At 45.9% G+C, this 27,632-nt stretch overlaps 1 protein-coding gene across 1 annotated transcript; it reads left to right on the top strand.

Annotated features, from left to right (window-relative positions):
• Positions 1–5,381: 5,381 nt before the first annotated feature.
• LOC121167267 (mucin-13-like) lies at positions 5,382–27,416 on the top strand. Its single transcript, XM_040996693.1, has 10 exons — positions 5,382–5,925; positions 8,240–8,362; positions 10,297–10,403; positions 13,301–13,356; positions 17,120–17,283; positions 23,279–23,398; positions 23,690–23,810; positions 24,338–24,375; positions 25,082–25,166; positions 27,212–27,416. The coding sequence occupies exons 1-10, from the start codon at positions 5,382–5,384 to the stop codon at positions 27,414–27,416; spliced, it is 1,563 nt and encodes a 520-aa protein (XP_040852627.1).
• Positions 27,417–27,632: the final 216 nt, after the last annotated feature.

Genomic DNA, 27,632 nt, shown 5'->3' with positions numbered 1-27,632 from the left:
TTGCAAAGATTCTAAGGTTAAATAGGATCTGTAGTATTCTGGACACCTCCCTGAGAAAAATCAGAGAGCCTACCACAGGACTAGGCTCTCATTTAGGAAGGTACTTGAAATGTAAAGAATGGACTTCTTAGCTGTTAGGAAGGAGTCTCTGGGGTGGGAGGTGGAGTGGGGGTGGTCACTGGTGTATTTGAGATGTGACAGTTAATGAATTACAAAGAGAAAGTTGCCTGCAGAAAGGAATAAAGTGACAAGACAGGTAAGAAAGAGAACCCACATTGTGAAACTAGAATGAGTGACATAGGGATTTTTGAAAGTATCTTTTAATTCCTATTAGAAAGAAAGTTGGAGAAGACTGTCCTTACTTTAGGGGCAGGACTTGCTAGATGTACCCTGCCAGCCCCAGGGCAGATGACATGGCCAAGCCTGCAGGTGCAAGTAAGAATGGGTGAGGTTTGAATGACTTGTGAAAGCCACTGCTGAAAAAGACTTTTCTGAAATGCAAGAAGAGTGTTGGGAAGATTTGTTCGGAAGAGGACAGGGAGATGGATAGAGCCCAGGAAATCAGGAATCCCAGAGCTCCCAGGTACCTTAGGGAGGCTGAGCTATTTTGCATTCGAATGCTGCGGCAGTAGCCAAGGTGTCAGAACCTCGGTTCATTCCTGTGTTCCAAGAGAAGAGATGAACACGATGACTACCTAGGTAAATGAGGCAAAGCCGGCTCCAGCCTGGCCCCTCACAGCCGGAGCTCAAGGGGCTTTCTCTTGATATTGTTTCTTGGGTCTGCCCTTGTGTCCAGTGTTTGAAACTTGAGTTTTCTTTTGCTTTAAAAATTGTGACAAGCAAGACAGATCCTCCATAACAAGTGCAGATGGTACAGATGTGTGTGAAAGAAGCAGGTGGTGTCTAATCTTCCTTCCCACCTCTGCCCCTGTCCTTGCAACCCCCTCCCAGAGAGACTACCCCTGCAGGTTGGTGTTTTAGTTTTGTGGGTTGTGTGTGTGTGTGTGTGTGTGTGTATAGGAGGAGGAGGATAGTCTTTTTCTATGGAATACAAAGGCTTTTCCAAGTGTGTGTTAAAAAGGTCTATTTCCAAAATGTGACCCATGTTAGGAGTCTTAGCAACCAGGAAGGTAAGCGTGCTGGTTCCACTTTATGTGACTTCCCTACAGTGTGGCTGGCAGGGCTCTTGACCTTGGCCTACAAAACACCTGAGCTGTCTGTAATTCTTCATTCATGTTCACTGGGGAGAAAAATGAGAAAGGTACAGGTGACCTTCAAAGGCACTTGAACAGGCAAACCTCCCAGATAAGCTTTGCTTTCCCTAGGTTAGGGCCACCGTCACCCATAACAGCTGATGAGAATCATCTAATATGGAAGCGTTCAGGCCTGGAAGACGGGCATTTAATTGTGACTCTCAGCTTGCTTTGCCCAGAGCAGCTACCAATGTTATCTGGACAGGCTGGTGCCCAGAAAGGAGGCAGCCCGGGGCTTTTTCTTCCCCCTGGGCCTCCCGTTCCTACCCTCTAGAGGTATCCCTCTGGGATCTCTCTCTCTCCCACCCTGTGCTGTTTAACATCTCCAACACCTGTGGACACAAAGGTATCAGAGCTATTTTCACTATGCTAATACCTTAAAATATTTCTGTGGGTTATAAGTGGAACCAAATACATTCTAATTCTTCTGGCTTTTTTCACTAGATGATGAAAGCTTGAATAGCAGCTGTAAATTATCTTCACTGAAATCTATACAGCTCTCAGCACACACACAGACACGCACACATATGCATGCACACACATACATGAAAACAAATGGTACTATTCACAGCAGTGAATCACCATCAGCTTGGAATGTGGCCCGCTTATTGAAATGGAATAAGCAGCTTTTTAAGAAGAATTACAGAAAGAAAGATGACAGAGAGAATCTTCTACATGCTGGTTTACTTCTCAAATGGTCACAATAGCCAGGGCTGAGCTGATTGGAAGCCAGGGACCAGGAACTCTATCCCATAAGGGTCTCCCATATGAGTAAGCAGAGGTCCAAGCAGTTGGGGTGCCTACTGCTGTTTTCCCATGTTCATTAGCAGAGAGCTGGATCAGAAAGGAAGCCATCAGGACATACGGGATGCCAGCATTATAGGCAGTGGCTTAATTTGTGGCGCCAGAATGGTAACCCGAAGCAAGCTTTCATAAACACAATCCTCCTAGCAAACAGAAATCCCAGACTAAGGTAGAACAGTCAAGTCCAAACCTTCTTGACTTGACCCCAATGACCTGAAGTAAAGCTCTTACAGTCCTCAATTTGCATGTGACACAATCCTACATGGACACCGGTTTGTATTCAAGCTGTTTCTCTGCCCGCCCAGCTCCCTGCTTGTGGCCTGGGAAAGCAGTTGAGGATGGCCCAAAGCCATAGGACCCTGCTCCCATGTGGGAGACCCGGAAGAAGCTCCCGGTTCCTGACTTTTCAGATTGGCTCAGCTCTGGCGGTTGTGGCCACTTGCGGAGTGAATCAGCAGACAGAGATCTTCTGTCTCCTTCTCTCTGCAAATCTGCCTTTTAAATAAAAGTAAATAAATCTCTCAATAATAAGTTCCAATTAGCAGCTGTATGTGGATCTGTAGGATGATCCCGTAGGTTGTGTGGCATCAGCAGAGAATGGCTGTTTCTGAAGCAGGAGGTTCAAGGTCATGTGAAGTCAAAGTGGTTTGCCCTCTTCTGTCCAGGATCTTCATGTCTCTGGCCAGTCTCTGCTTCTTCCTTAGCTGATGATGGAGGACACCACGGAGGTCTCTCTCCTGCTACTTTCATTCTAGCCCCCACTGGCTGCTATGCTTTCTGTGTTTGTTTTGGCCTTCTCTACAACTCCCTAATCAGGTCGTATATAAGCCTTGGCATTGCACAGTCCTGGCTTGACCTCTGGGCCGATGCCTCAGGATGAGTATTGGCCGACTATCCCTTAGCTGTGGATGCTCACAGCATCTGCACAGGTGCTGTGAGCTACAGGCTAAGCACGTGACCAAGGAACAACAGCTGGAATAGCGGCTGGCAGCACTGCAAGCTGGGGCACTATTTTCAAGCCGCCATCAGAGTGTTATGTGTCTCTTGCACACTTTAGAATTTCTGTCAATTCCACTCAAGGTGAAAGGGCAAGAAGGCACCAACAGACCCCAGGGAAGTTGGGTGGCTCCCTCAGCAGTTCATGACCTGCTTACTCTCTAGAATATTTCATTAGTTATTTTTTTGATATTTGATGAATCAACTTTTAGAGATAGTGAACATTTATAAGGCAAGGATCACTGGTACATTAAGATTTTTCTGCTCTGTGTTTCCTAAGAGTTGTAAAAAAAAAAAAAAGTTGTAAAAACCTGGCACTGTAGCCAAGTAATTAAAATCCTGCCTTGCATGTGCCAGGATCCCATATGGGCACAGGTTCTAATCCTAGCAGCTCCACTTCCCATCCAGCTTCCTGCTTGTGGTCTGGGAAAGCAGTCAAAGACAGCCCAAAGACTTGGGACCCTGCACCCATGTGGGAGACCCAGAGGAGGCTCCTGGGCCTTGGCTTTGGGTCAGCTCAGCTCTGGCCGTGGTTGTGGCCATTTGAGGAATGAACCAGAGGATGGAAGATCTCTCTCTCTCTGTCTCTCCTTCTCTCTATAAATCTGACTTTGCAATAAATATAAATAAAAATCTTTTTTAAAAATGCAATTTCTTTTTTTAATATTTATTTATTTTTATTGCAAAGTCAGATATACAGAGAGGAAAGGAGACAGAGGGGAAGATCTTCTGTCTGATGATTCACTCCCCAAGCAGCTGCGCTGATCAGAGCTGCGCTGATCTGAAGCCAGGAGTCAGGGGCTCTTCCAGGTCTCCCACACAGATACAGGGTCCCAAGGCTTTGGACCATCCTGGACTGCTTTCCCATGCCACAAGCAAGGAGCTGGATGGGTAGCAGGGCTGCCAGGACACAAACTGGCACCTATATGGGATTCCAGGTATGCAAGGCAAGGACGTTAGCCACTAGGTTACTTCACCAAGCCCCAAAATGCAACTTTAATGCCCTGAGGCAACAATAATTTGTCCTGTTCTAAAAGCCTTGTGAATTGGTAGAATTGGTAGTAGATGAACATTACCAGGAAAAAAAAAAAGCCATAGTTTTTTGGAAAAGGTTCAGTAAGTCCTTAGTGCAATATTTTTATTTCATTATTCCCTAAATTGTTTTCCTCTAATCTTTCCCTCCTTCCATCTTTCAACAGAAAAAAAAAAAAAAAGCCAATGCCTCCTACCAGAGGAAGAATCTGCTTCCTGGTGGTTAGAGCACCACCTTGTGGCACTTACAATTTCATGTATTTCTATTTATTATTTGAAAGGCAGAAAGATTTCCCCTTGACTGTTTTACTTCTCAAGTGCCCACAGCAGCCAGGCCTGGCCAGGCTGAGGTCAACAGCCCAAGCTCAACCCAGGTCGCATGTGGTGGCAGTGACCTAAGTGCTTGACATCCCACCGGCTTCCTCATGAGGAGTGCTTTAGCAGAGAGCTGGAATGGAAGGAGCCATGCACTCTGATTTGGGCTGCCGATGTCCCAAGCGTTATTGTCACTGCTGCATCAACTCAGTGGTGTGCCCATTGTCCCCTCTGAGGAGCAATAAATCCACATTGCCAGTTCTGCGACTATAGGCATACGTAGTGTAAGTTCTTCTTATTCATTTTAGTAAACATTTCCTCTTGGGCATGTCGTTCATTAACATCCTTCAGTTTTATCTACTTAAATTTTGTGGGTCTCTCTTTCTCTCGACCGCCATCCTGTGTGTGTGTGTGTGTGTGTTGTAACCACATAGTTTCATTTGTACGATAGTCAAAGGAACCATTTCTATGGTGCCGCTGGCTCACTGTGAGTCAGTTGGAGTCCCATTTGCTTGCTGGTTTGAGTCCCAACCTCTCTACTTCTGATCCAGCTCCCTATTAGTTGCTGGAAAGCTGGGGGAAATTTCCCAATTGTTTGAGCCCCTTTCACCCAGATGGGAGACCTGGTTGGAGTTCCAGGCTCCTGGCTTCAGTGTGGCTGAGTTCCAGCCCAACTGTTGTGGCCATTTGAGGAGTAAATCAGTGGGTGGAAGAACTCTCTTCCTCTCTCTGTCACTCTGTCTTTCGAATAAATTAATTAATCTTTAAAAAAAGATAGCCACATATATCCATTTGAATCAGTTGATTATTAATTGATATTAAATATCAGTAACTGACATTATTTATTCTATGTAATATCTTCTGAAACTTAGTATCTTCATTCTTCCAGCAGCCAATGAAAACTGCATAGCTGCAAGTAGTACCACAAGTGATCCAACCACTCCCTCCAGCAACACAGCCTTTAGCTCCGAGCACTCCAGAATGAACACTGACACCGCAGCTTCCTCCCCAGGCACCAACTCCCGCGAAAGTCGTGACTCCTCTTCAAGCACCAGCTCCCCCACAACTATTGAAACCACTGAAAGCACCAACTCCCCCACAAATATTGAAATCACTGCAAGCACGAACAATTCCACAAGCACCGACCCCCCGACAACCACAGACAATACCACAAGCACCGACCCCCCGACAACCACAGACAATACCACAAGCACCGACCCCCCGACAACCACAGACAATACCACAAGCACCGACCCCCCGACAACCACAGACAATACCACAAGCACCGACCCCCCGACAACCACAGACAATACCACAAGCACCGACCCCCCGACAACCACAGACAATACCACAAGCACCGACCCCCCGACAACCACAGACAATACCACAAGCACCGACCCCCCGACAACCACAGACAATACCACAAGCACCGACCCCCCGACAACCACAGACAATACCACAAGTGTGAACAACACTACAGTGATGACAACTAACCTCCCTACAAGTCCTGGCACCACAGCTGCAGGTAATGTACTAACCACAACTACTTTTCCACTGCCAAGTAGCAACATTCAGAAAAATCATGTCTTGGGGCCTACTAGGCCTACAGCAGGGGACAGGTACAGCTAACCCTGGCCCTATAAAGTCAGGAAAGCAGCTGGTATGGCCTTGGCAAGGCCATTGCAAGTGGAATTCCAAATTCAATGTATCTGTACCCTTGTGATTTTGAAGTTGATAGTATGATATGGCCTGCTTTTAAATCTAAATGGCCATTGGCAGAAAAAAGGTTCCCTGCCCTGCTGGACAGTGCCAACACTAGCACTTCTTCCCAGACCAGCAGCGCAGCCACCAGTTCCACAGAATCTTGCCCTCAGATTCTTTAGTGTAGGAGGCAGGGTGAGTGTGTTCTGGTGTGGTAAGAAAATTAGTAGAGGTACCTAAGATTTCCTTGGATGTGAACAGTGGGCTTAACATCTTAACCCTGAAGTTAAGGTGATGGCTGATCACAGTTTGGAATGTGAACCAAGTCATGAAATTTGAGCCCAAAGGACCAAAAAGTCAAACAATAGCAGAGGTCAAAATGGTCCTGGGCAGGGCAAAAGCCAAAGTCCAAAAGGATCTTTCGGGGATATACCTAAGAGGTAACGATTGAGCTCACACTGAATTTACTGACACAGACCAGTTGTCTCATTTCCCTAAGTGTGTTCTAGAACAGAGGCCAACAAACTATCAGTGAGGGATACATACTATTCTAGGTCTTATGGACAACATGGGTTCTCTGTTGAACTGAAACACTCTGCCTTTTTTTTTTTTTAGCAGCAGCCATAGTTGTACTCCAATAAAACTTTATTTACAGAAGCACAAAGGTGGTTAGACATGGCTCATGAGCCACAGATTCTGGAAGAATCGTCAAACCTAAAAGCTTGAAAATAGAGATAAAAAAAGAAAAACTCATTCTTAGGCAGAGAAGCTGAGGTTCCATGAGTGCAGTGAGGGCAGCAAGGGCAAGTTGGTCTCTCCCACATGCTCCTGGGGTTTTTCCCGGTGTTCTTCAGCAGATCTACGAAATGGATGGATAAGCAGATAGCCCAGAGCCTTTATCAGATCTTTCACGTCTGAAGGGACCACTCTGAAGCCTAGGTCAAGTGGGATACAGCTAAACCATCAACTCTACTAGAATCAGGAAAGGGAGAATTTCCAAGCCCTGCCTCCCTAGACATACTCTCAGAGTACGGCAGTCTTCTTACACCCTGACCACACCACCAGCTATGGGGGATGGGGCAAATCACTTCTGTCTTAGCATCAGCATACTTCTTGGTAATAAGATGGAGCTGAGCTAAAGCACCACCCAAATCCCTTGTAGCTGTAGTGTCCTGTTCCTGGCTACAGAATGAGCTATGAGCTTGTCCTTCACGGCTGATGGGAAAGCACAACAAAGTTTCATGGATTTCTTCCCAAAAGAAGCTGTGCTCAGTTTCTCCTTTAGGATTTTCCAAACCAACAGTGTCTACACATAGGTTTGTAAGAATATCAAGATAACCCTACAGGTTGGCCAACACTGAAGAAACTCTGGAATCAAGACTTGAAAACGATTTCACTTGAGAGAAGTGATGAAAATGATCCATCTGGATCCACCATTTAGCAGTCACCACCTGAATTTCCCTCTCCAGGTTCAACCCATTCTCTGCAGAGGTGGCTAATGGCACTCGGCCTGACCCAGGAGTCTCGGCCAGTGACGTGGGAACCATAGCAATGTTCCTCTCCCTCTTTGTCCAAGTCAGTCATGCAGAAAGCCGGGGACTAGAGTGACTCCTCACCTCCTCCCAGAATCTTCACTGGGTTAGTTCTGCCTGTTGCAAATCTTTCCCATTTCTTCAGGGATACCATGTGCAGTAACTAGAAAAGGACATTCCATTTCTTTCTGGAGCTTCTTAACTACCTCTCCCTCTAGGAACATTATTCAGAACTTAAAAAAATAATAATAAGGCTCCATCTCAAATGGTTTGGGGGAGTCCTAGCTTGATTAGAGGGTCAAGATCTAAGGTTCTAGACAGTTCTGGAGGTCTAAAGATTGTCTTCTTGGAATCAGAAGGTCTCCCTTTCTTTTTCCCTGAGCAAGTTCTCATCCTCTCAGCTCTAGCCTCTACTGTCCACAGAAACTTGGCTCTAGAACTTCTATAACAGGTTCTGTAGAGACATAAGGAAGTGTGTTCTAAGGGCATGCTGTAGAGTAACATGGTCAAGGAATGAAAAGGGCCTGGGAGGGAGGCATGGGGAGTGGAAATAATGGTTCCAGGTGTGATCACTTCTGCACATTTGTCATCTCTTTCTATCCTAAGGTCCCAGCGATCCTTGCAAAGATAATCCCTGTAATGGTAATTCTTCATGTGTGCCCTTGAACACCACACGTTTTTGCCTGTGTGTTGAAGGATATTACTATAACTCTCAGACATGTCAGAAAGGTGAGTTACAAGGGATAAACCATGACAAAATTCTGTATCCTATATCTAAAGGGGGAGAGATAAGCCAAGGAATGATAGCAAAAGAGAGAGACTGCAAAATATGAGGAGGAGACAAGTGGGGAGCAGTGTGAGCCAGCCAAGTGGAGATGTGACTCCTGCCTTTATCCTGGTGCAGTGATGTAGGAGAGGTCACGGAGCCAGTGGGTGCTAGCCTTGAAGGTCCTGAGAGGGCGCATGCTCCTGAGAAGTGAGGTGGCACAGAGTGTTGCTACAGGGGACACTGAGACCAAGGCTCATGTGCCTGAGATGCACAGGCAGGACAGGAAGTCGGAACCTCTGCCCTTGGCTCCATTCTCCCTCTTGGGACTTGTTTACTCCCTAACAGTAGACACTACTTTAGAAGTGTTAAGAGCCTCTCAACTCTGGAAATGGCCTGCAGGGACCAACTGATGCACACTTGGCATAGTCTTTTTGATGGCTCATTCTGTTCTTCTTTAAAAAATAAAAAATTTGTTTTTTAATTTGAAAGTCAGATTTACAGAAAGAAGGAGAGACAAAAAGAGAGGATCTTCCATCCACTGGTTCACTCCCCAAACGGCTGGAGCTGAGCTGATTCAAAACCAGGAGCCAGGAGCTTCTTCTGGGTCTGCCATGTGGGTGCAGGGTCCCAAGGCTTTGGTCCATCCCCACTGATTTCCCAGGCCACAAGCAGGGAGCTGGATGGGAAGTAGAACAGCCAGGACACAAACCAGCAGCTATGTTGGATCTTGGCACTTGAAGATAGAAGAGTAGCCATTGGATCACCACACTGGCCCCAATTCTATTTACTGTTAATATTCTTTTTTGTGGTGTCAAATGTTTTGATTCACGTTTCTGTTATGACAAATAAATTCATGTAAGAATTAAATTTACTAACAAAGATTACTCCAGTAATTAGAAGATACTAACAGTGCTATTTCAGGTAAAGGCCTTTAGTCAGATAAGCTGCATTAAATAGAAGTATCTGTTCATGATCAGTTAGCTGCTAATATACACAAATTTAGGTTCATCATACTTTCCTCCATTTATTAACTATTCTAATAATTTTTCAAAGAAATTGTAAGAAAAATGCATGCATCATCATTAAATTGCATGTTATTTCTTACTCAAAGAGATGATATAAAATTAAAATCATATTGTAAGAATAAGTATCATTTTTTAATTTTTGTTTTACTCAATTTTATAAATGTATGCTAATGAACACATTAATTCTGATTTTTTTTTTAACAAGGGATTTATCCCTGTGGCACAAAGCTCAGATCATGTGGCTGCTGTGCAGGTCCAGCGCCTGTCTGACTCTGAATTCCACAATATTTCTTTATCTGTTTAATGAATGCTTTGCCAGAGCAGATTAATTATATAGGAAATGAATGTGTTGCATTGCCCACAGGGGGTAGGAATAAGAGAAAAAGAGTTCATGTTCTCAGCACTCATGCTGCATTGTCTGGGAATCCACTCTGAGCGGGTGATCCCAAATCCAAAACAATCATGCATTGTAACTCTCTCCACCTTTGAAGTCATTAAGAGCAGAAAGTCTAACAACAAAAAATCATTTTTGTCAACAAAAGGACCTACAGTTAATTTAAGTCATGCAACCTTCAAACATGGTGGTTATGAAGAGTAGGCAATGATTTGGCCAGTTGCTTGTTATGTGATAGTAAATACAAAGATGCATGATATAAACAGAATTTCACAGAGTAAACTCTGAGAGCAAGGGCTGGGAAAAACAAGCCATCGTGGAAAAGGTTGTGTTAGGTTGCCTGGGTTATGGGTAACAATTTATTGTGTTTTTCATTTTATATAATCATCATGCAATATTAAGAAGTTTACAAAATGATCTGTTTTGGAACAACTTGAAAATAGACCCTGTTTGCATTAAATGGTGTGTCTTTCAGGAAGGACATTCCCTGGTGAGATTACACTAAAAAACCAAGAAATATCTGGCTGGGAAAATAAAACTTCCGCAGTTTATCAAGACCTACATCAAAATGTTACCGAATTTGTAAGTATTTTGTCCCTTCCATTTGGCATCAGTCTCTTGTCGCCCTGAGCTGCCCTGTGAAGGCTGTCAGCAGGTGGCACGCCCTGACTCCATAGTACGCTTGTTCCAATAGTGAAGTGCATCCCTACTATGAGATGCACAATGGCTGTCCTGATCCGCCCTGAGCAGTGCTTCCTACATGTCCAGGCCCCTCCTAGGTACCCTGGACCTTCCCCTGGGCTTGCACCTAGGGGCAGAACACCTGGCATGCTGACATCACAGAGGGCCATGTTGGTCTTTGTCTTCATTCATGCCCATTGTTACGTATGCTATTAATGTGGCTTAAACTGCACAAGTAAGTTTAAGAATATTTTGCTTTAAAGATTTATTGGTTTGAAAGACAGTTACACAGACAGAGCCCAGCGGCATGGCCTAGCAGCTAAAGTCCTTGCCTTGAACACGCCCAGGATCCCATATGGGCGCCGGTTCTAATCCCAGCAGCTCCACTTCCCATCCAGCTCCCTGCTTGTGGCCTGGGAAAGCAGTCAAGGACGGTCCAAGGCTTTGGGACCCTGCATGGGAGGTTCTCGGCTTCGGATCAGCGCAGCACTGGCCGTTGGCGTCACTTGGGGAGTGAATCATCGAACGGAAGATCTTCCTCTCTGTCTCTCCTCCTCTCTATATATCTGACTTTGTAATAAAAATAAATAATAATAATACAAAAGACAGTTACACAGAGAGAGGAGGAAGGTCTTTCATTCACTGGTTCACTTCCCAAGTGCACACAATGATAAGAGCTGGGCCAGATGGAGCCAGGAGCTTCTCCTGAGTCTCCCACATGTTGCAAGGGTCCAAGCTCTTGCACCCATATTCTGCTGCTCTGACAGGTGCATTAGCAGGGAGCTGGATGGAAAGAGGAGCAGCTGGGATCTGAATCAGTATCCATATGGGATGGCAGCATCAGAGACAGTGGCTTTGTACCACTACACCACACCAGTCCCAAGTTTAAGGATATTTTTTTAGAAGATTTATTTTTATTGGAAAGTCAGATATACAGACAGGCGGAGAGACAGTGAGGAAGATCTTCCGTCCAAGTGACCACAATGGCCAGTGCTGCACCAACCCGAAGCCAAGAGCCAGGAACCTCCTCCAGTTCTTCCTCACAGGTGCAGGGTCCCAAGGCTTTGGGCCATCCTTGACTGCTTACCCAGGCCACAAGCCGGGAGCTGGATGGGAAGTGGGGCTGCCAGGATTAGAACCGGTGCCCATAAGGGATCCCAGTGCTTTCAGGGAGAGTACTTTAGCCACTAGGCCACGCCAGGGGACCCAGTTTAAGGATATTTTAAAATAAAATATTTCTACAGGAACAAAGAGAAAAAAAAATAAAGCTATTGATTTTTCCTTTGTGCATTGAAACTTACACACATTTCCATATTAGTCTTATTTTTTATTTAATAACTGAAGAGGAAACGTTGATGCATCTGAATTACCACGTTCCCCCTTTTTCCCCTTCGAGATGAAGGACAGCTTCATTTCATGTAGGTCCTTGTGATTGTTGTGTCCTATGAAAGGAGGGGAGTCTCTCCCCCGGAGCCGCAGAAGCCTGACCTGCAAGGGATGGTAGAGGATGTCCAATAAGTGCTCCTCATAAGTCAATTTTAAGGGGGAAAAAATACCAGTCTTGACTCTGTCATAAAATTCCACGTGTTCACTTTTTAGCCATTGGAATCTTTTTTTTTAAGATTTATTTTTATTGGAAAGGCGGATATACAGAGAGGAGAGATAGAGAGGAAGATCTTCCGTCTGATGATTCACTCCCCAAGTGAGCGCAATGGCCAATGCCATGCCGATCCGAAGCCAGGAGCCCTTTCTGGGTCTCCCACGCGGGTGCAGGGTCCCAAAGCTTTGGGCCGTCCTCGACTGCTTTCCCGGGCCACAGGCAGGGAGCTGGAATGGGAAGTGGAGCTGCCGGGGCTAGAACCAGCGCCCATATGGGATCCCGGGCGTGCAAGGCGAGGACCTTAACCACTTGCACCATCGCGCCAGGCCCTAGCCATTGAAATCTTAATGGATAACAATAACTTTCATTTAAGATTATGTCACTACAAAAGAGTTATATTACTAGAACTGACAAACAAGAATTTTAAAAACCCAGAGATGATTCTACAGATAGTTCAGTGGGAGCAAGTACTCCTGACTGTCCATCCCTGAAGCTCTCTTTTACATCTGACAAGATAGACAATTGAAAATATGTTCCATGGGTCACTTGATGAATAAATGAAGCATAAACATAGGCAAGAATAATATATATGTAAAACTTAATATGCAGCATCGTCTCACTTTAAATAATATGATCATGGATTTCACTGGGTGTTTTAAGCTTCCATCCTTTGCTGCATAATTGTGACTTATCAGAGTCTTAATAATATTTCACAGCAAAGATACTGAAAAGTATTGGGGTGTATGTCAAGACCAAAAATCATCTGTTAATAAATGAGGTTAGGGCCCAGCGCAGTGGCGCAAGTGGTTAAGGTCCTCGCCTTGCACGCCCAGGATCCCATATGGGCGCCGGTTCTATCCCAGCAGCCCCGCTTCCCTTCCAGCTCCCTGCTTGTGGCCCAGGAAAGCAGCAGAGGACGGCCCAAAGCTTTGGGACCCTGCACCCGCGTGGGAGACCCGGAAGAGGCTCCTGGCTTTGGATCGGCATGGCATTGGCCGTTGTGCTCACTTGGGGAGTAAATCATCGGACGGAAGATCTTCCTCTCTGTCTCTCCTCTCTGTATATCCACCTTTCCAATAAAAAAATAATAAAAATAAATCTTTAAAAAAATAAATGAGGTTATAAGGTTATGCTGAAGCTACATAATCATCCTTAAAATTCGTTTTTAACTTGTTACTGAACCTTTTCCTTCCCACAGTTTAAAGATGCGTTAAACGGTGCTGATTATGGACAGACTGTCATTCTAAAAGTAAGGTGAGTTGACTGGGCAGCAGGGTACTTGGGAGGCATGTATGTTTGACTAACTTCTGGGTCTGTCTTGAGCTGCCTGAGGAAGTCCCAGGGCCTTCTTGTAACAAGCCTGAGTCCAGAAGAGGTGACCAGTCAGATTTACAGACGGGGCCGTGTGCCTTGGCCTGCCTCTGATGTCACGGGGACGTTGGGCCTGAGTGGACAGTATGTGGCCTGGGGTCAACCAGATGTTATGTGTGGTTGGCTACTCAGCAACGTGTGCATGTGGTCCAGCGCATCCTCTGGGTCAGGGTTTCACCTTCATTCCTTGGCTACACATCTCATGGCTGTCAACTCCTGGAATGTGTATGCTGGGGGCGTGAGAGAAAAGGGAATGGCTCAGAGCCATTCCTTCCCTGAGGTGGAGGAGGGAGGGAAGAACGCCCACACCTGGCTGCTGCAGGACCAGGAGGGCTGTGAGACCAAGCGTGGCTTAGACTCTACGTGAGCATGAGTGCTGAGCACTCTTTAGGAACACAGCAGATTCCCAAGCAGTCAGTGATTGTTTCCCAGTCTCTTTCTCTGAAACGTGTTAACACACAAGTTCTCTGGCCAAGGGAAGAATGCGCTAGGTGAGTGGCATCGTAGCCTGATGCAGAAGTTTTACTGTTGCACCTATCCTTATAAATCACATCAAGTCCTTTGTGGAGTAAGGGTACCTGCATAGTCAGCCTTCCACAGCCACAGGTTCTGCATCCATGGACTTAACAACCATGCATCAAATAAATTCCCTTAAGAGAAATTGTGTAGCAGACCTACGCAGACTCTTTCCCTTGTCCTGTTCCCTAACAATTATTCCAGGAGCGTTGATACTGTCTTGGTTATTCTAAGTGGTCTAGAAATAGAATACATGGGAGGATTGCGCAGGTAATATATTAGCACTGTGACACTTTACCAAGGACTTTAGAGATTCTGTTATCCATGGGCAGTCTGAAATCAGTCCTCCATGATTGCCCAGGGATGGCTCTGTGTGTGTGTGTGTGTGTGTGTGTGTGTGTGTGTGTGTGTGTAGTTTATAACTGTATAAAATGTCGCAGGTGACTTTGTAAAGGTGGCCAGCTTCATGTTGGTCTTGAATGAGGGAGAACTTGATTGGCAGCTGGGGGGTCTTTGCATGATGAGGGGTGGGCAGCAAGCAGGAGCTGGCCACAAGTGCCAAGGATTCCAAAGCTGGAGAAATACAGAAGCCAACAGAGGTTGGAGGACTGTGGGTGACTTCAGGGTTTGAGGTTTGGTGTAGCAGGCAGCAGACGGCCAGTGTGCATGGGAGACCAGATGGCAGCAGAACAGTGCGGTGTGATGTCAGGTAGCACTGGACTTCATCCTTGGCCTTGACCCTTGCTGGTTGCATGGCCAGACAGGAACTCTAACCCCTCTAGGTTGCTACTCTGTCTGTGTCATGGGGATAATCTGGTCAACTTCCTTGGCCCATGTTAAGGATTAGTCAGTGAGGTCTCGTTTATGAGATTCCCTGGAATGTTGTCAACTTTACCACCAGCCTGATTCTTTTCCAGATCAGAGATTCTGTAGACTTCTGGAGAGCTGGCTAGGGGAGTCCCCAAAACTCTGGTACTCCTTTTATTCTTGAGCAGTTGCTAAAAGGAGCCAAGGGCATTTGGAAGCAAGCCAACCTTTACCTGTGAGCCCAGGTCAGGGAGGGCAAGTACTTCCCCAGCCTGGGGGGCCACTGCAGGGTAAATGGGCCTGGATCCCACCTAGCAACAGAGGCTCCAGCCCAAGATTAGCTCTCTCCTTTGAACCCACACTCTCTACTTGCTGTACAGATGTTGGAATTGAAAGGGTCAGAATTTTACTCTCCCAAACCTCAAATTGAACCAAAGAGGAAGCTCAGGTTTGGAGAAACTAGGAGTACTCTTGGGCCACAAAAGATAGTTAGAAATCGTTGGTGGTCAGCTTGGGTCTAGATGCCCTCTCTTAACTCCAGGTCTAGGATTGTAGTCAATTACAATTAAATATACTGTCAGCCATCCTTCTTTTCATGGTTCCAAGGGTATTATTCCTTGCTTCCCAAATTAGAGTGGTAGCTGATAGTTTCTTTGAATGAATGAATTATGATGAGCATTTTCTTTCACAGGCCCAGTGCCAAACTATGCCATAGATTTCTAGATATTTTAACCAATATAGAAAAATATGTATCATGTGCCCATACTCACTACCTTGTACAGCCTATTGCCACTTCCCAAATTTTATTGCAAATGATTTGTTATAAAATTATAAGTGAACATTTTGAAGTCTACTTCAATTTTCAGACTCCCCTTTTTTTTTAAGATTTATTTTATTTTTATTAGAAAGGCAGATATACAGAGAGGAGGAGAGACAGAGAGGAAGATCTTCCGTCCAATGATTCACTCCCCAAGTGACCACAATGGTCGATGCTATGCTGATCTGAAGCCAGGAGCCTCTTTGGGTCTCCCACGCGGGTGCAGGGTCCCAAGGCTTTGGGCCGTCCTCTGCTGCTTTCCCAGGCCACAAGCAGGGAGCTGGATGGAAAACGGAGCTGCCAGGATTAGAACCGGTGCCCATATGGGATCCCGGGCATGCAAGGCAAGGACCTTAACCACTGTGCCATCACACCAGGCCCCAGACTCCCTTTTTGAAGTGATTGTTCCTGGAAATGGAGTTTGGTTCATGTTTTGGGTTTTCTCGATTGTTCTGAGAACCTAACATGGCTATAGACATGTCTTCAATAGTTGGCTGTATTTTCAAATTTTTTATACTTTTTTACTTATTTTATTTTTATTGGAAAGAGATTTACAGAGAGAAGGAGAGACAGAGAAAAAGTTTCCATCCACTGGTTCACTCCCCAGGTGACCTCAACAATGAGAGCAGCTGCAGGGTCCCAAGGTGCGGGGGTCTCCCCCACAGATTCCTCTAGTACCCCGTTGCCAGAGGGGGTGAGCCTGCTGCCCACCACCCAGCCTCCTGGCATGCAAGAGACAGGCAGGGTTCTGTCCAGCAGTTCCGGTTTATTTGGGAAGTACAGATTCTTATATAGGATAGGGACAGCCTCAGGCCAGGAATTTCAGGAATTCCAGGAGGGGAGAAACTAGGAGCCAATTACTAGGAGCTCGACTGAAGCCACCTCCCATAGGCCATGGGTAGGTGAGTGAAATGGCCCTGGCCAATCAGTCTTTCTTTGAAACAACGTGACCCCTGCCCTGGTTCACGCCCAGGGCTCTGTCCTTGGCCGCCATCTTGCTCACCACGTGTAACCCAGTGACCTTGACTGTTAGTTGCCATCTTGTTGACTTAGTGACCCCTTTGCCCCTGAGCCCCCCACCAAGACTTGGGCTGTCCTCTATTGCTTTCCCAGGCCACAAGCAGGGCACCAGATGGGAAGTGAGGCAGCCAGGATACAAACTGGTGCCCATATGGGATCCAATTGCATGCAAAATAAGAACTTTAGCCCCTAGGCTATCACACCAGGCCCAAGTTTTCTGTGCTTTTAGATGGAAGATGGTTGATTGATTTATAAGGCAGAGTGACAGAGAGGGAGACTCAGAGAGAAGAGACATCTTCCATCCACTGGTTCATTCCTTAGAGCCTTTTTGCAGCCTTGGTCTCCATATTTAGATCTCAAGAGTGTAGATTTGCCAGAGGCAGGGTCATGGCTAGGCTGGGAGGTCTGTGAGTCTGGAAGGTTGGATGGTGTATTTGTTGATTCTTCAATTCAGCTCATCAAGTGATACATCCATTTTATTTTTAGCACATCCCCTTCTCTGTCAGCAAGATCTGAACTGCTTACTGCTAGCAACCCTGTTGTAAAAGTAATGAACGTTTTTTTTGAAAATTCCACTGTAACTGAAAATGATGTGACTGAGTTAATTGAAAAAGCGACTACTAACTCACCTTTCGTGTCAAGTTATACTGGTAAGTATTAAATAACTTCACTCAAGTTTACCTAAATACCTGCTTTTTGGATACCTTCCCCTATTTGCCTGTGAAAAGGGGGCAATGACTGCATAACTGGCTGGGCAGCTGTCTCCAGATCTCTTTTAATGAACTTGTCCTCCCTTTCCTTTCCCACTTGCCTTCTCCTTTGCATTTATCTTCTGAGTCATCAACTGACCAGTTGGTTCCTCTCTTGGGAAATATAACTGATCAGAACTATCATCTCGGAACAGAGGAAGGTGAGCAAAGGAGAAACGAGGGCTTTGCACAATCAGAGCTTTGCAAGCATTTGTACAGTTTCAGCTGTTTTGCTTCACCTATAGGCTGATGCACAAGCCCTCAGCATAGCTCTAAAATTGGCATTTGCTGTGTTACAAACCACCCCAAAACTTAGTGACGTGAAATCACTACAATTGATTTTTTTCAACCTCATAATCCTGTCGGTCAGTTTGGGCTGGTGGTAACTGCTACTTTCTACTGGCCTCATCCAGGCTACTCTGACTCCTGTTGGACTCGCTTAGGCGCCTGCCATTAGCTTCTGGGTCCCTGGAAGGCAGGGGGTGCACAGCTGCACAGCTGGTCATCTCTGTTCTACAAGGTCACCCCTCCTGCTGACCAGCCTAAAGGATTTTAGGAGCACAAGAAGTTAAGGTCCAATGCACAAGAGTTTCTCAAATCTCTACTTGTGTGGTATTTACAACTCAGCTAAAGCTGTGATGTGGCACAGTGTGGGACAGCCCCATCATGGATCCAGAAAGTCATGAACACCTTGATGCCGTGACCCCAGTCAACCTCTCACAGCCGTATCAGGTGCTCCTCACCCAACAGGTGGCTGCCAGGGCTGGTCCAAGTGGATGTGTGGTGCAACAGGCAGCCCATGCTGGTTGCCAAGTCCAGAGGCCTCTTTTGGCTGCACTGGACACTGAGTCTGTCCCCTCATGAACTGCTTTGCCCAGCCCTCATGCTCCCTTCTCCTGTCCTGCCTCCTTCATCCTTCCTTTTGCTCTTTCTAAGCCTCTTCGCCTCCCAAATTTTTTACTTTTTAGTGATTGCAAGCTTCCTGGCCTAAGATGTAAAACTTCTTTCTCATTTTTTTTTAAAGATTTATTTATTTATTGGAAAGTCAGATATACAGAGAGGAGGAGAGACAGAGAGGAAGATCTTCCATCTGTCTGATGATTCACTCCCCAAGTGAGTGCAACAGCTGATGCTATGCCGATCCAAAGCCAGGATCCAGGAACTTCATGGGTGCAGGGTCCCAAAGGTTTGGGCCGTCCTCGACTGCTTTCCGAGGCCACAAGCAGGGAGCTGGATGGGAAGTGGAGCTGCCGGGATTAGAACCGGCACCCATGTGGGATCCCAGGGGCGTTCAAGGCAAGGACTTTAGCCACTAGGCCATGCCTGCAGGGCCCATTCTTTCTCATTTGAAAAAAAAAAAAAAAAGGAACACATTCTGCTCAGTTTTAGTTTCCTGACACCTTTTCCTCAAAAATTTATAAAATTTTTTGCTAATGTCTCCAGACTCAGAATGTAAATATCCTGGGATAAAACACATGCAATTCTATCAGAGAAAACAACAACAACAAAACAAAACAACAACAAAGAACAAGGGCTTCTCTGTTCCTCCTCCTTGGGTCACTTTTTACTGACACTCATTCAACTCTTTGGCAAAGTAGTCTAATTTCCTGGCCAAGAGGCTGGAAAGACATCACTATCTTGTTCCCATGTCACCGTTCAACTTCCACAGCCTTTCCACCAGCCCCTTGTAGTACATCCGCACCCCCACACACACCCCGTCCCTTCCTTTGTTCACTCATTTTCCACTTGAACCTTTTTTTCTTTGTCAGTTGAATCTGTTGTTGCTATTTTTGTCATTCTTGTTTATGCTAAGCCTATGTCCAATGGGCGTCTAGTCCTTCTCTGGTACATTTTCAATATTGTATTTTCAGAGACAGGACTCTCTCCACACTGGATTTGCTTCTCTCATCTAAGAATATTCTATACAAGCTATATTCCTTTTTTTTTTTTGAAGATTATTAAACATTTCAAATGCGGATTTACAGAGAGACACAGAGAGAGGTTCTTCGTCTTCTGGTTCACTCCCCAAGTGACTACAATGGCCAGAGCTGAGCCAATCCAGAGAGACAGGAGTTTGGAGCTTCTTCTGGGTCTCCCATGCGGGTATGGGGGTCCCAGTGACCTGGGCCATCCATCAGTGCTTTCCCAGGACATAAATAGAGAGGGGATTGGAAGTGGAGCAACTGGAACACAAACCAGTGCCCAAGGAATGCTGGCACACACATGGAAGATTAGCCTATTAAGACACAGAGCCAGCCCCTAGCTATACCAGATTTTTAAAAAGCCTGGCCTCCTCTCATGTCAATTTTTTAGAATTTATATATTTGAGGGGCAGAGTGAAAGAGAGTGCAAGCACTGACACCTATTGGTGCACTCCTCAGTGCTTTCAGCAACTAGTGTTGGACCAAGTCAAAGCTGAGAGCTACCGATTCAGTGCAGGTCTTCCCTGAGTGTGCTAGGGACCCCATCACTGGAGCAGGTATCATTGCCCCCAAGGTCTGCATTAGCAGAAAGCTGGAGTGAGCAGTCTGATTCAGGTACCAAGTGCAGGCACTCCAGTATGTCTCTCCTCCTCTCTTTATATCTGACTTTCCAATAAATAAATAAATCTTAAAAAAAAAAGTTACATGATACTAGCAAGGGGCAGCCAAATTATAAGCCACCTAACACATGAAAATGAGAACTTATTGATTTTTTTTAAGATTTATTTATTTTTATTGCAAAGTCAGATATACAGAGAGGAGGAATGACAGAAAGGTCTTCCATCCATTGATTCACTCCCCAAGCAGCCGCAATGGCCAGAGCTGTGCCAATCCGAAGCCAAGAGCGCGGAGCTTCCTCCAGGTCTCCCACGTGGGCGCAGGGTCCCAAGGCTTTGGGCCATCCTTGACTACTTTCCCAGGCCACAAGCAGGGAGCTGGGTGGGAAGTAGGGCCCATATGGGATCCCAGCGCATGCAAGGCAGACTCTAGCCACTGAGCTACTGTGCTGAACCCAAACCTCTTGCCTTGTAGAGGAAAATGCCTTCTCCTGCTCTCCATTTGAGCTGGGAGGATATTTTCCCACCTCCACACTGAAAGCTGTAGAATCTCTCTCGTTTTGTAGAAGTGTTTTCAAGTTATGGCTGATGGAGGAAGCTTGGGTACAAGTCAGGGTTTTTAGTGAAGGGTAGCCATACATCTTCTCCACCTGCTCCTATTCCCTCCTTTTATCCATCTTCAAATTCATCTTCCTACACACATTACTTACCAGCAGTCTTCTAGACTAACATTCTGAGGAGAATGCTTCCCCATGTCAGGCTTCTGCTCAGAATCTGCCAAAGGATTCTCTGGCTTATAGGATAAAATTCAACGTCTTTAGTCTGCCATTCAAATGCTGTTGTTTGTGAATGAATTTCAAAAAAGGATTATTTCTTGAAGCTCCTACAGCAGGCTATCATTTACAAAAAGCTTACTCAATTCTTTTTTTTTTTTTTAAAGATTTATTTATTTATTGGAAAGTCAGATATACAGAGAGGAGAGACAGAGAAGAAGATCTTCCATCCAATGATTCACTCCCCAAGTGAGCACAACGGCTGGTGCTATGCCAATCCGAAGCCAGGATCCAGGAACTTCTTCTGGGTATCCCACATGGGTGCAGGGTCCCAAAGCTTTGGGCCGTCCTCAACTGCTTTCCCAGGCCACAAGCAGGGAGCTGGATGAGAAGTGGAGCTGCTGGGATTAGAACCGGCGCCCATATGGGATCCCAGCGTGTTCAAGGCGAGGACCTTAGCCGCTAGGCCACGCTGCAGGGCTCAGCTTGCTCATTTCTTAAAAGCACCCATGTGAAACAGGATTTATGATGCCTGCTTTGTTGACAGAGGGGTTGTGGATGCCCCCTCCTTACAAAATTGAGTGATTCGAAGAGATCATGCCACAGCTAATAAATGGCAAAGTAAAAAATTCTCAATTTTATTTATTTTATTTGAAAAGTGGGTTTACAGAAAAGAAAGTGAGACAAGAGAAGGTGTTACAGAAAGATGTCACTCCCCCAAATGGCCACCACGGCTGCAGCTGAGCCAGCAAAGGCACATCAGATACACAGAGAAAAAGAGAGACAGAGAGAAACTTCTCCCATCTGCTGGTTCACTCCCCAAGTGGCTGCAATGGCCAGAACCAAGCTGCTTTGAAGCCAGAAGCTTTTTCCAGGTCTCCCATGTGGGTGCAGGGTCCCAAGGCCTTGGTCCATCCTCTGCTGCTTTTAGGTCGACAAGCTGGAAGGGAAGTGAAGCACCTGGGATACGAACTGGCACTCATAAGGGATCCTGGCACATGCAAGGCAAGGACTTTAGCCACTAGGTTACATCACCAGGCCCTCTTTGCTGCTTCTGAAGTGCCCCTGTTCACTACACTTTAACAACCTTGCCTGTTCTTTGTTCATATTTTCCCCCACTTTTTAAGATTTAGCTCAGTTCCCACTTACTTCATGATGTCATCTTTATTCGGGCTTTAAAAGAATATTTAAAAGGAAAAGATTTATTTATGTATTTATTTGCTTAAAAGGCAGAGTTACAGAGAAAAGGAGAGAACTCTGTCTGCTGATTCATTCCCAGCGTGGCTGGAACAGCCAGGGTCAGGCCAGGTAGGAGCCAGGAGCTTCTTCTAAGTCTTCAGCATGGGTGCTAGAAGTCCAATGAGTTGGACCAGCTTTTTCTGCTTTCCCAGGTCATTAGCAGAAAGCTAGATCAGAAATGGAGCAGCCAGTACACAAATTGGCACTCATATGAAATGCTGGTGCTCAGGCAATGACTTCATTCACTATGCTGCAAGTATCAGGCTATCTTTAGCTATTTGAGTGATGGGATTTCTGTTATTTTTTGATCCACAAAACCTTGTGCTGAGCTGCGAGTTGTTTGGTGCAACTCTACAAAGAGAACACCCAAAACTTACACCATTTCTGTAACACTTGCAATACAGCACAGAGGCAGGTGCAAGAGGGATCTTGAACTTGAATCTAATTGTATTACATTAACTGACTAAGGAAATAGTCATTGAAGAGATATTAGAGAAATTGATATCCGAATCTCAGATGGCTGTTTGCTAAATCAAAACATACTCAGGGCCCAGCATGATAGCCTAGTGGCTGGAGTTCTCTGCTTGTATGTTCCGTGATCCCATGTGCGTACTGATTCATATCTTGGCTGCTCCACTTCCCTTTCTGCTTGTGGCCTGAGAAGGCAGTGGAGGATGGCCCAGGGCCTTGGGACCCTAGACCTGCATGGGAGATTTAGAGGGGGCTCCTGGCTCCCGGCTTCAGATCGGCTTGGCTCCAACCATTGTGGCCACTTGGGGAGTGGGCCAGTGGACAAAGGGTCTTTCTCTATGTTTCTTCTTCTCTCTGTATATCAGCCTTTCCAATAAAAATAAGTAAATCTTAAAGATATATTTTTTTTATTAAAGATTTATTTTTATTATTATTTTTTCGTTGGAAAGGCGGATATACAGAGAGGAGAGACAGAGAGGAAGATCTTCCGTCCAATGATTCACTCCCCAAGTGAGCGCAACGGGCCGATGCCATGCCGATCCTTAGCCAGGAGCCTCTTCCGGGTCTCCCACGCGGGTGCAGGGTCCCAAAGCTTTGGGCCGTCCTCTGCTGCTTTCCTGGGCCACAAGCAGGGAGCTGGAAGGGAAGCGGGGCTGCTGGGATAAAACCGGCGCCCATATGGGATCCTGGGCGTGCAAGGCGAGGACCTTTAACCACTTGCACCACCGTGCCGGGCCCTAAATATATATTTAATATATGAATATATATATATTCAAAAGCAAAGTGGAAGAGTAAGGAGTAGGATGCTTTTACAAACTATTTTATCCATATTGTCTTGTTGAATGTATCTGAAGTCTTTGTGCCTTTTACACAGCTCAGAATTTATGTGATTTTCGTGGCTGTGTAAACAGCAGTGATAATTGCACTGATGGTCTTACTTGCACATGCAAAGAAGGACTGGAGAGACCTAACACCCTGGCCAGTTTTTGTGTTGGTAAGTGTTCTACCTGCTTCTGAATGTTATTTACAATTTCCACCCCTTTAAGTAAGACACAAACTTCCCTGCTCATTTGGGTCTAGGTGCTGGGGATTCTGCCTTTACACACAGGGTGAGGGAATCAGACCCTGACCAGGGCTGTTGAGATAGCTTCAATGGGAGTGTTAGTTATGGAGCCAGTGGGCACCCCCATTTCACTTAGGAAAGGCAATGTAACAAAAATGGTCTTCTGTCCCATGTCTCATTGGGGTTGGCGAGGTTTGTTTCTGAAAATTTTCTGTTTTGAAGCAACGTGTCCCAGAGACTGCAATGCAGAGAACAATAAGCAATGCTTAATGACAAAGGAGGATGAGAAACCCACCTGCGTCTGCCTAGCAGGCTACCGGAATAACAACGGGATCTGTCAAAAGTAAGAATGGTCCCTCCACTTTGGTCTTTTCGCCTTTTAGGGTTTGTAATACATAGACAGGTTTAGAGTCAGGAAGTCGGTCAGCTGGCCTGGATGGGTGGGATAGCTCTTCGTCCTGCTCTACACCACCCTCAGGAATTCATTCTGGGCATTCTCTGCATGGCGGGATCTGCAACAGGCAATACCTAGTGCCCAATGTACCAAGGGGCTAGAGATTAATGCCCCATTTTCAGGTGAGAGAGCAGGCAGCCGACCAAGTAGCATCACGCTCTGAGAGCATCCCCCTCTGCTTCCTACCTCTTGAGTTCAGCTTCCCCTGAGTTGCCAGGAGGCAGGAGAGTTCAGGTAGTGATAAACAAGACCAGAGCCGCCTGGAAGGTGCTCTCCTAGAGCCCAAGACACAAGGGAAGCTGGATCAGGACCAGGCCAGGGCAGAGGAAAAGAAGCAAAAATTCAGAAGTGAGATAGGCCAGGAACTCCTTATAGGGGCTCTTGAACGTGACTCCTCATTGCTCGCTATGTTTTAGGTGTTCATTCGGTTACAGTGGCGTGAACTGCGAAAACCGTGAGTAGTAAAGTCTTGCTGGTACAAACAACGAATGCAACATGGGAGAGAACATGAAACAGTGGTCATATTCAGAATCCTGTCTAGTTCCCCCACAATCTATCTGCCATCATAAAGAGAGAAAATCTACTTGCAATTTGTCTTCTGGGCCAGGCCATCTCATGGCTACTATGTTAGCACTGGTAACCAAAACAATAAGACTCAGCCCAAGGGGTGTGCTGGGTACCCAAACATATTGATTTTCTACATAAGTTTATATACGTGTTTTCTGCTAGCAATGTCAGTGGCAATAGTACTAGGCAGAGTAGAGCTACAAGAGGGAGAGTGGGTCCCCAGATCCATGAGGAACAAGTTTAACTCCAACTTAGTTCCTCTAGTTGCCCAGTAAGGTCAGACCTTTGCTTTGTTTCAGCTGAGGTTAACAGGGGAGGTGTGGTCCTTGGTTGAGAGCCCACTCCTCAGTGAGTCAAAAAAGATCGTGTCACTCTCATATGTGTGGTCTTTGAGATGAGGCTGCCTCTTCTGACAAATGTAAAGATCCAGTTGGCAGTAGACCCTACTACTAAGTCCAGCCCTTAGAGGGATCAGGGACCAGAGCCTGATGCTCCTCACAGGTTGGAGTCCCTGGGGACACATGGACCCATGCAGTAGACAGGTGGGGGCCAACCTGCCAGAGACCAACTATTCTTACTCTTCTCTAATTTAGCATTCCAGCTCATTCTCACAATCGTGGGCACCATTGCTGGCTTTCTCATTCTCATCCTGGTGATTGCAGTGATCTGCTCAGCAAGGTAGGAGATGGGGAACAGTGTCTGTTTCTGGGACACAGCACCACCCACATGACACTCTAGTGTCCCAGTGCACCCAGCCTCTCCTGAACAGGAGGTCTTCCACCTGCTGGCTCATTCCCCAAATGGCCACCATGGCCAGAACTGAACCATCCAAAGCTAGGAGCCAGGAGTCTCAGGGTCTTCCACGTGGGTGCAGGGGCCGCGGGATTTGGGCTATCCTCTACTGCCTTCCAAAGCCATAAGCAGGGAGGGGCCTCTTTAATAACTACTTATGTTTTTTCTTGCATTAATCTTCTTATAATTCTGTGTGTGATGCACAATCATGGAAGAAAATAGAGAAATGTGGAATAGTACAGAATATGAGAACACCAACCTGAAGCAACAAACATTTGGCATATCTTCCAATGGATTTTGATGCAAAAATGTCTTGAAATCCATCACACGCATTTTCCATAAATTTTTTGAAACCACTCCTGTACATGGATTTCAAACATTTTCCACAAAATAAACACTTTTCAGTTTTCCATGAATGTATCTTTCCAGATTATTTGCCATCTCTTTGGATGATAGTCTGTACATAATTTTTGTATCTTTACATCTTAAATGTTTTTGCTGACTTTTGCTTTTGCTTAACACTATAAGGTGACATTCCCACTGCTTTCTTATGGCATTCAAAATGCCTTGTTAGCACAATTGAATTTCACTGGTATTGTGAAATATGATTTCTTCCAGGTACTTGTCCTCTTGGAATCCTGTTACATGAGGTCTAAAAACCAACCTCTGTTGAGCCCTCTCAATTAAAAAAAAAAATTAAAGGTTTATTGAGTAATCTGAAAGAATTACACAGAGAGAGCCAGAGAAAAAAAGGTCTTCCATCCTCTGGTTCACTTCCCAAGTGTCCACAATGACCAGGGCTAGGGCAGGCCACAGCCAGGAGCTTCATCTGGGTGTCCCATGTGGATGGCAGAATCTGAAGAACTTGGGCCATCCTCCACTGCTTTCCCAGCCATGAATGAGGAGTTGGATTGGAAACGAAGCATGCAGGACTCGAACCTGTATGGGATGCCAGAGTTACAGATGGCAGCTATATGTTACGCCATAATGCTGCCCCTAAAAATATTTGAAACGCTGGCTGTGCATGACAGGTTCTCAGCTGGGCTCCTTAAGTTCTTTTCTCTTAAGGGAGGAAGAGTAGGAGCTTCTCATTTATTTTTCCAGCAGATATTTAGGTGTGTCAGAGGACCCGTTCTAAGGGATGGGAGTGCATTCATTTCTTTTCTATCTTACAGGTGCCGGTAAGGATCCTCTCTGGCTAAAACAAGCTACTTTTTCATTCTTTTCTTTTCTCCTCCTTTCCCCCTCTTCTCCCTTCTCTTCATCTTCTTTTTCCTCTCTCTCTTTTCTTTCATTCCTCTCTTCCTCCCTCCCTCCCACTCTCCTTCCTTCCTTCTTTCCTTCCTCTCTTTCTTTCCTTCTTTCTTTCCTTCCTTCTTTCCTTCCTTCTTTCCTTCCTTTCTTCCTCCTTTCTTCCTTTTCTCCTTCCCTCCATCCCTCATCAGACAGAGAAAAAGATTGCCCATTCATTGATTCAGTCCCCAAATGACCACAAGGTCTGGGACACATCCAGGTCAAGTTTAGAAGCCTGGAGTTTTATCCATATCTCCCACAAGGGTGGCAGGGCTATGCCTTCTACTCTGGGGTGGTCTGGCTCCTGGGACTCCAGGGTCTTCAAGAGCAGCTGTGGCATGTTATGAGACCTTGTGAAACTTTGTGGGCTGGTGCTAGTCCTGTATGTTAGTTCTTCCTGCTGAAGAGCCACATCTGCCCTCATCCCAGCCACAGTTCAGGTTTATGCCCAGAAGTTTAGGCATCTACCCTGAGTGGTATTACGAAGTTATAATGAGTAATGGGGCATCAAGCCTGCAACTTCTCCTGAAGTGGCTGAAAAATGCTAACAATTGGGAAAACTCATGTGATGGGTATATAAGAATCCTGTGTATAATTTTCTGTCACTGTCCGATCCTAATTTCTGTTCCTGGTTATAGGTCTAACAATAAAGGCAAGAATATTGAAGAGCAGAACTTGATTGACAATGACTTTCATGGCTTCAAGCTACAGCAGACTACAGGTTTCACCAACATGGGAGCAGATGGGGGTTTCTTCCCCAGAGTCAAGACAGGGGCCTCCCAAAACGTTCATCCACAAAACCCCTACAGCAACCCGAGAAGTCTCCCTGGCCGCGACTATTAGGTGAGCTGTGGGACTCCACAAAGAAGCCCCAGGCAGACCAGAGAGGCCGCTCTGCCCTGACTGCTGAGCGAGCTCTGGGCCTCCCGGTGGCTTTGGGGGCTACGGTGGGGACCTCTGGTTTTGTGTGTTCTCCTGGCCACAGCTGCCCTGCAGGCTTGCTTGGTTTTTGATCAAAAGAGAATGGTGAAGAAGAAAGTTCTTTGCCACCACTTAGCC

Source organism: Ochotona curzoniae, unplaced genomic scaffold, assembly GCF_017591425.1.
Source record: "Ochotona curzoniae isolate NIBS_2020 unplaced genomic scaffold, NIBS_Ocur_1.0 patch356, whole genome shotgun sequence".
Classification (NCBI taxonomy): Eukaryota; Metazoa; Chordata; class Mammalia; order Lagomorpha; family Ochotonidae; genus Ochotona; species Ochotona curzoniae.
This window is presented reverse-complemented; position numbering and strand designations above follow the sequence as displayed.